The sequence below is a fragment of the Myodes glareolus genome, chromosome 13 (genome assembly GCF_982192425.1).
Source record: "Myodes glareolus chromosome 13, mMyoGla1.1, whole genome shotgun sequence".
NCBI lineage: Eukaryota > Metazoa > Chordata > Mammalia > Rodentia > Cricetidae > Myodes > Myodes glareolus.
The window spans coordinates 65,306,956-65,316,609 of record NC_142038.1 but is presented as its reverse complement, the minus strand read 5'-3'; the positions used below and the strand labels follow the sequence as shown (position 1 = coordinate 65,316,609).

The 9,654-nt window shown below is 38.4% G+C and overlaps 1 protein-coding gene across 1 annotated transcript in view; it reads right to left on the bottom strand.

Moving 5' to 3' along the window:
* The window catches only part of Ccdc178 (coiled-coil domain containing 178), a 362,700-nt gene that overhangs the window by 33,297 nt on the left and 319,749 nt on the right, over positions 1 to 9,654 (bottom strand). Inside the window, exon 22 of the mRNA XM_048442360.3 lies at positions 1,862 to 1,996. Within this exon, the coding sequence (XP_048298317.3) occupies positions 1,862 to 1,996 (135 nt within the window). The remainder of the gene's footprint in view (positions 1 to 1,861; positions 1,997 to 9,654) is intronic.

Here is a 9,654-nt window from a genome sequence, read left to right as displayed (position 1 = left end):
CTGCTGTGTCTCTAGATACCACCTGGGTTTCCTTGCTTGTCCCAGGCTGTCCCTTCACTTCCAGATTACTTATTGCCACAAACACAGACCGCCCAGAGTCAGTGTCCTCAGAGAACAGAAGAGTGCGCTTCCAGTATTAAATAAGAACAAAGATTGTTTGAAGGTTATGGGTAAGCACTCATCTTACAGATATTCAAATGACATTGTCAGTCTTTGGAAACACATCATAATTCACAGTGAGAATTTGTAATTTGTAGGATTTATAAGGACATAAATGTTTAGGGAGAAATTTAAGGTTTCTCTACAACACTTAAGTCATTGGAACACCCCTAAACCATCAAAACCTGGGGGGAGAAGCACGATGAGCTGTCACCCGCGTGTTTTATTTATTTCAAAGGATATTCATTTATTTATTTAGTTTCTACCTCTCTGTTAATATGCTGTATGTTAAAGGATTTTTTTAAAAAATGAAAACAAATGCTTCTGAATTCTAAACCAATGCAACAGCCCTTTGCACGTGAATTTCCATTAAGCTTTTCTGTACCTAACAACATTTTAATTTCTTCCACTTTATTTCAGTTTTTCTATAACTCATTCTTAATCAAACCAGTATGGAAAGCATGCACGTTACTCACAGGGAAATGCTATAAAACAGATTCTAGGAAAAAGGGAATTTGAAATTGCTTGGTAATTGCGGAAATTCCTTGAATTTTTCTTCTTGTAGTCAAAACAGCATAAAGCACATGTGTTTGGGGTCCAGTGTTTGTCACTGACCTTGCCACTTCCTGACAACCATGGTTCTAAGGACCACAGTGCTGCGCTGTGTTAAATGGGACAGGTCATCTTGTGTTCTTTTGTTTCTTCTTAAAATAAAATAGCATGTGTTTTCCTTTGGGACGCCATGTTTAACACACTTTATGACATCTCAAATGGCAAAGCATTGGCTTGGAACAACCTTGAGTAACATCCCTACCAAGAGTCGTCACATGACCAGCAGGGGTTTCTCAAGCCTTGCAGATGCATAAAAACCATAGGGTCATTAAATGCTTGTCCAGATTCAGACATAAGCAGCGAAATGTCACACGTTTCTGGAAGCACAGTCACATTCTAGGACCAATTGTCATAGTTTTCAAATAGAGTCACTGCTATATACACTTAGAAGTGTAAACCAAATAGAAGGAAAACGATAACAGGTAGACAGAACAAGCCCAAGACCCATCCTTTGAACAAAGCACACTGGGCACTGAAGTGTTTCCAGAAAATTACGATGAACATTTTTGAAAGCAAAATGGTGTTGGAAAAGCACTTAGTGTGCAGGCATAAGGGCCTGAGTTTGGGTTCCCAGCATTTACATAAAAAAAATTCTTGGTGAAGCACAATAATAACATGTGCCTAAAACATTGTTCTTGCAGGGGAGGGGGGTCACCAGGAGATTGCAAGCCAGTCTCTCCCAGACAGCGCTCCAGATGGCATTTCAGTGAGAGATTCTGTCTCAAAAAGGGCGGGGAATGATCAAAGAAGACACTCTGTGTGAAATGACCCCTCCCCCAACACAAGGCAGAATGGGGCTCACAAAGCTTGGAGGCTAGCAAACACATTTGTAATAGCATGTATGTGTAAAAACTCTCTCTACAGCTTGAGATAAGTCAGTCCCGTCTCCCTCTTCCCTCAAAGTATGCGTGGCATGTGGTGTGTGTTTTCACTTGCTGAATTCATCCTTCATGCAGCCCTAGTCTATCAAAGAGGTTAAAAATTTATAAAACTCTGATGGGATATGGTTTCAATGCTTCATCACACACCCCATCATTTGCTTTCCAATCTAGATCAGAATAATCTCGCCTCTTTCCCTGCAGTCACCTACCTGCACCGCTAATATTTTCTGAATGCTGTCCTGGGAGTCCCTCTGGAACTTGGCCAGCTGGTTCTGGTTAAAAAGGATCACCAGTCTGAAGTATTCCTGCCACTGATTGTCCAGCCTTTCTTGCAGCTGACAGAGCTAAAGGTGACAGGGAGGGGAAAAAAACACAAGTCAGGGGAGGAGAGGAAATTAATGGCACTGTTCAAGAAGAATGATGGGGGGAAATATAGAAAGCAGCCAATGGCCCGTTCCGCACTGCACGGACCTGACAGGAATTTCACAGTCTCTTGACTTTTCAGCCCACTCATGTGCATTCGTCAGAGACCAGTCACATCTGGCCGCCAGGATGGGGGGTTAATTTTCTCTAAATGCCTCAGCAGTTTTGTTCTAGCTGGAGCAAACTCTGTGACTGCAAAGCTGATGAGTAAAATATTTCTACTTCACCCAGTTTAACTCAAAACCGATAGCCTCAGGACATATTGAACCTTTCTGTTTGAAAAAGAAAAAAAAAAAAACCCAAACATTTTGACGCTCTTTTTGAACGGCACATCAGGTCAAACCAAAGTTTAAAAAAATGCAGCCCGAAGACTTTGATGGACATCGCTGCATCTTTTTCGCACTCCTGAAGCTTACTATGGCTGGCGATGCGTGTGTCAGAGCATGACAAAACCAAGGAGAATTAACTTTGCCATCAGCTGCGGAGGAGAGGAGAAAAAGTAGGGAGGGGATTTCCAGCTAGGACTCCCAATTAATCTGCCTCCCTCTGATCACATGACAGGGAAATGTGTCAACATTAAAGTACAAAAGATGCAATGTTTAGAAGTGGCACTTTTAATGTAGGACCTGCAGAAAGAAGCAGAATTTTCTTATGGGTTCTATCACACAGGGGAGTTTAATATAAAAACTATCAACAGCTTATATTAGAAAGTCAGCAGTTGTGCAAAGACCAGGAACTCTTTCCTTTCAACAACTGGCATTCTGTAAGAATTACCATGATACGTCTATATTGAAAAGGATAAATTTAACAAAATTAACAAGAAACTCCATTTACAAAAGGCCTAAACAGTCACATATTATAGTCTGCCCATGAAAACTCATTTGAGGTTTGGTAGTATGAATAACCACTTAGTGTGCTTTGCAGAATGGAAAGAAAGAAACTTATAACAAACCCCAAATTTACTCAAATATCTCTTCACACCTGCAGTAAAACATGTTAAAATATGGTTTTTGATCAAAGGTACATAAATGAGACACTTTGTAAAACACCCAAGAAACTATGCCTGAATTTTAGAAATCTTTGTTGTGTGTAATCACTAAAAATTTTTAGATAAAGTGATTTTGATTTCCTGATGTTGTTTGTGAGTTTTTATTATCAACAATCTCATTAGGCTTCGCCACCCCTCCCCCCACACACATATAGGCTCAGTTCACAGAAAGACAAAGGCACTACTATGGGTTAATTTGCCAATTCAACACAAAAATATCTGTTAAACATGGTTGTACTTAGCTGATGATGAACTACATAATCTAGAATAAACTGGGGGAAATTTTGGATTATTCAGACTACCAAAGTAAAGTCAGCAAACTAAAGATTACCATTTCTTTGGAAAAGAAATTCAGTGAAATATTTCTTGAAAATTTGTTGTTTTGTAACACAAGCTAGGTCAGATAATTAATGGCAGGTGGTGAACTGTGTGCTGATACCCTCACTGCCGCATTTAGAAATGCTAGTTTTCATTTGCTATGCGCACAAGTACATGGATGACCACAGTAACACTATCACAACTGTGGCAAGGACAGGAGGAGGGCATGGGATTAGAGCTGTGCAGGATAGGTAGAAGTTAGCCTTGACCCTGTATCAAAGCAGGGTCAATTTGTATTGACAACAATGTGCGAGAGTGATCTGTATTTAAATGATCAATGACTTTGGTCTGAAACTGGAATAGGCTATAGAGTCTGCCAGGGAGAATTTACTGGACCTGAGTAACGAGAAAGGAAGTGACGACAAAGCTCTGAAGAGGTATTTAACACAAACTTTGAAAACTTTGTGACACCATACTTGGTCTTCAAGTAAAATGCGATCTGTCAGACACGATACTTTGTTTTTCAAGGGCAAAATCTTGGAAAAAAGGGTAGAAAACATCTTACTTGTTTATAAACTAAAATTATCAGGAAATTATCTTTGCTGACTGAGTAACTCATCCTTGAATATTATACCTAGAAAATATATTAAAATACACTGCTGTGTTGTTCTGTATATTCTGGTTCAATAGGCTAGAGGCTTAGATAAGTATTCTCAATAAAGTAGCTATATAATAATAATGCAACTTGTTAATCAAAACCTATCTATAAATAGATTTGGGGGGATAGAGACTCTGAAGAGATTTAACAAATTTTTCTTTACAAAAATAATCCTTTGATTTTCTTAGGTACTTCCTGCCAGTACGTCATAGGTTACTTCTGTCTGCTGGCGGCTCCTTCACACAGTGTCTTTGCCTGCCTACTGTCTAGAAGTCAACATTTTTAAGAGTTTACCTAATTTTAGCTTAAAGCTTATATTCCTAACCATCATGTCATCATGACTGGAATCCAATCACTTCCCCCTTTTTGCCTTTAACAATAGTTGTGGTTTCTGGTTAAGCGTTGTGAAGATTTCTACAAGCAAGTTAAGTGCTGCAGATCTGAGCCTCAAATTGTCTTGAAAAATGGTGTGCTGTGAAGTGAGTATTTGTTTACACCGGTCAGGTGTTCATAGGAAGTGAATTATAAACTTTGCACATGTATCTCATGTTTCCATCAAGTTGTATGCTTATATGTTGATTCACTAGACTATTGAAATATGAAAGTTTCAAGGCAAAAGCAAGTGGGAGTTTATCCCATTTGAACATAGAATAGGTTGTACACAGTCAGGACTAAGCCTGAAATAGCTGTCTTGTTTGGGTGAATGTGAGGAGATCTCTTTTGTTCTCATCTGGTAGCGTTAGATATCTCACTGAAAGGCTTGGCAGTAGATGACATACCAAGCATAGATCAGGCCTTACTTTTGATCGTTGATGCCACCTAGCAACATCAAACTCCACAGATTGGGAAAATACTCGAAAATATTGTTTTTTCAATTTCTTTTCTGGAGTATATTTTCTGTGTGAAGGATGTGATCATCTGGGCGCTGGCTTAGCACACAAAAGACCTTATTTTCTCATGAGATGCCATGGCACTGGAGACAGGTCCATGGATAAGACCTGTTTGCCACAGGGAACGATAAAGTATTGTCTGAGCCAGATATAAGACACTGTGAGAGAGGAGGCACTAAGACTGTAAAAGCCAGAGGACCAGGGAGTGTGCTGTGAGACTGTGCCTCCCAGTAGCATCAGAATGCACACCCATAAAGTTTCACCAGCATGACTGCCCTAAGGTAGATGAACAATGACAATATCAACGGACATGCCAAACTGGTTGAAGTCACAGTCCTCAACCCGACCCAAGAACTGTAGGCAACTGACAAAAGCTAGAAGCAGGACAGGCGGCCTTCTTCAGAGAGCAGCCCATCGATTTATTGTCCTGTGAGTGATCAGCCTTGAAGCCACACATGCAAGGAACATTATATAGACCAAGAAGATTATATCTAGCAACATCTATGTATATAAATATATGCATGCAATAACAGTTAGTAAAGAAGGGACTATGACTTTGAAAGAAAGCTGGAAGTAGTCAATGAGAAGATTTGGAAGGAGAAAAGAGAAAGGAGAAATGGTGTAATTATATCCTCAAAAATTTTTTATTGCAAAGTAGACCCTTAACCTAGACAGCTGCTGCCTCCAGATTACTGCCCTACTTGAGTTCCTGGCTTGACTTCCTCCAGCGATGAACAGTGATATGGAAGTATAAGCCAAATAAACCCTGTACTCCCCAGTTTGCTTTTGGTCATGGTATTTCATCACAGCAATAGTAACCGAAACTGTGATGAATTGGTACCAGGATTGTGCTACTAATCATGATTTTAGGAGGATGGTGGAAAGGCTTTGGAATTTTGGATGAGAAAGTCCAGAGCTGAGAGCTCAAAAGGTTGTTCTGTAGCAGCTTGGAGAATAAGAATATTGAGAACAGTGCAGAAAATAGAGACCCGGCTTGTGAAATTTCAGAGGGAAACAAAGATTCTACCAGGCCATTTGTGTAAAGAATGTGTGGTTCTGGTTATTTAACAAGAGACCAGCACCACTTAAGTTAAACCTTTGCTTTACTGGGACAATCGATGCTGGTCAGCTGGAGCTGAGAAATTTGTGGTAATTAAGAAGAGACCAACAACATTTGGGTGGAATCTCAGGAAGTGTTTCCTGACAGCACACATAAGCTATGATCTAGAGGAAGCTAATGTTGTACCTTGTGCTGGTAGCCCAGATTGGTAGTGTAAAATTTATCCAGTTTAGAAGGCATGAAGGGATCATGGAGAAAGTTCAGGCTTGGCACTATGGAGAGAGCCTATGAAAGGCTATTGGTGAAAGTGTAGCTAAGGTGCAGAGGATCCCAGCATTTTGGAGATGCTCATACCATGGGATGACCACCTAGGGCAGCAGCAGTGGTGGAGTGGAGCCAGCCAGAGCCTAGAAGACAAGTTGTGTTTGCTTCAAAGGACAGATCCAGAGAAGTGACCCAATCCCCTTGAAGGAGTCCAGATGATCATACGTGAATCCCAGATAATTTGGCATAGTGTTGTCTATGGAGTTTGGTTTTGCTTTGTTGAGAGTATTACTTTACCCTGGTTCTTCTCTCTTGAAGTAAGAAAGTATTTAATTTATTTATGATTTTATAGGAACTCACAGTTGAGAGACTTTGAATTTTATAAGGCTGGGTTTTAAAACAAGACAGGCTATTTTAAAGAGACTGAATTTTTAATTGTATGAGATTTTAAAGATTGTGGAACTTTAAAAAATTGGAGTATTTTCTATTGTGATATTCCTATTAGTGTGATGCCTTGGGCATGAATAATAAAGGAAAGGTTGTGGCTTAATTGTGGTGTGTTTGTGTGTCAAGCTGATAAGGGGTCTCTTGTGCTGATTAGTTTTACGTCACCTTGACACAAACAAGAGTCATTGGAAAGGTGGAAGCCCCAATTGAGAAAAATCTCTCAATAATACCTCAATAAGATTAGGCTGTAGGCAAGCCTATAGAGCAGCTTATTAATTAGTAATTGATCTGGGAGGGCCCAGTCGCTGTGGGTAGGGTCATCCCTGGGATGCTGGTCCAGGATTCTATAAGGAAGAAGACTGACAAACTCATGAGGAGTGAGCCAGTAAGCAGAACGTCTCCACAGCCTTTATATAGACTCCCGCCACCACGTTCCTGCCCTGGTTGAGTTCCTGTCCTGGCTTTCTCCTGATGAACTATAATGTGGGAAAGTAAGTCAAATAAATGAACTCTTTCCTTCCCAGTTTGCTTTTGGTTGTGTTTTATTTCATCAATAACAGCTCAAACTAAGACAGATATGTTCATCTTTGATGGTAGGTAATAAATCAATATGCTCCAAAGTTACTGGATTGGTAAACATCCAGGAAGCTGTGCATGTTTGTGTGTGGTTTCCTACATACTGTGGGGATCAACTTGCCATTTTGTGTTGGCAAAAAGTTGAAGACAGTATATAGATTCTAGATCAGAATTCTCAGTGTTGTTCTCAGACCCTCTGTATCAGCATTAGCTCAGTTTCTTCTAGAAATGTAGCTGCACTAATTGAGAGAATTAGGTACCCTGGGATTCAGCATCAGGGTTTTCCATAGACTGGTTAGTGTAGTATTCAATGACACTTCACAGTTTCTGTTATGAAAAAAAAATCAGCATAGCCTTTCAAGGAACAACAGCAGCAGCAACAACAACAAAACAAAGCCCCAAACCCAAATCAAATAAAGCTAAATCAAATCAAAACAAAATATAACCAATTGCTTCAAACAGTGGAAATTTGCAACAACCTAGTCATCTGCCACTGGAGTCATGAAGGACTGACTGACCTATGACTATAGCCCAGTGCTCACTAGACTTTAAAATGAAATACATTTGCAAGAGTTTTAAATGCCATGTATAGCACAGCACTATAGAAAGTTTACAGACTGAAAAATACTGCTGTGTACATGAAGTAACTTGACTGTTCCTTCCGACAGCATTAGGGTGAGAGCAGGATGGCAGAACTGAGGGAATGCTGCTGGTCAAATCTGAGATAGAAGGGAGCCACATTAGGAAGCACAGGAAGAGAGAGAGGCAAGCCTCCCATTCATCCAAACATGCAAACCCATTGTCTGCACATACAGTGATACATGCACATGCTTACTTCCTCATTATTTACATATGCCCTTAACTTATCGTGTACTGAATTATTTTATTAACAAATAAGAAACATTAGTTAAGCTGATGTTTCAGTGAGGAGGCACCCGCCATTTTCTGTGGCTTGAAGTCATTTACTTCGGAAAATATATTGTAATTTGGCTTTCAAAACAGTATCCTATTACACATGACCATCTGCTGACTTAGAACTGGGATTGGTTTTGCAGAAAAAGATTTTAGTCATGTTTCTGTGCAATTTGATCTTACCTACAATAAAAGAACTAGCCAAAATATTTAATGAATTTATATTATTACAGAAATAATTACTACTTTTAGATGCTTCAGAACTTGTTTAGCATTTTAAGATATTTATCTCTATCCCACGCTGTATCATTATTAATTTATAATTTATATCACAAAATTAAAGACCAACCTAAGATTTTTAATTTCCTAGTCTTAAAAGGCAAAAGCAGAGTTCAGATATCAAATTGATCTTCATAAACATAAGCCCTTATAATCTTGTGAGTAAATTGAATGTTATCAGGTTACGATCGTAAACGGCTAAGATTTTTTTTATTTAAAATTTTCTTCAATTGTCTGTGGAATATGGAATATAAATATCATTGAAACCATGCTTTAGATAAAATTGAATGATTTTTAGAGACATATGGTGCCAAAAATTAACTCTCCAAAGCACATAATTCAACTGGCTTTTGCAATTTAAGAATACTAGAAAAAAAAAGGAGGGACATTTTGAGGAAATAAGAAGTGTCCTTTTAATGAACTTCTGCTTTCAAGAATCAGACATAACAAGAGACTTTTCAATTAAAATACAAATACCATATGTGACTTATTTGAACAATGAACTGTGATTGCATTTCCCCAAAACAAAGACAAGCCAATACAGAACAAAACAAAACAAACAGAAAAATAAAACAGAGGACCCTACAGGGCAGGGTTCATTCTAACTGGAGGGCAAAAGTCAAGGTCAGCCTTTGATCTGTGTTTTACCAAGTAATGATTTGTCAATCACTGGGCTAATGAAAATATAATTGATCAAGATGACTATACAGAAAATGTGTTCTTAAAAAATTACACATTTTTGCGAAAAAGTAAGTTTGTAAGAACAATGAGATAGATAAAAAGACTACAGAACATCCATACACTAAAGAGTAAAAAGTGCTAAGGTATACACACATGCGCACACACACACACACACATATATATATACATGTATGTATATATTTATTAAAGCTTATACATTTATATATTACACATTAAAGTATATATGTTCGTATATGATATTATATTGTATATATAATCTTTAGCATTTATTAACAACACAGGTAAATTTGCAATTAATGAGAAGTACTTGTTTTTCTACCAATATTACTAAAAGATATATTATTAAAACTTGATGCTGTTTATGCTAACGAGCAACAGAATATAGTAACAGAAAAATACTTGTCTTCCATAATTAGACCATTATG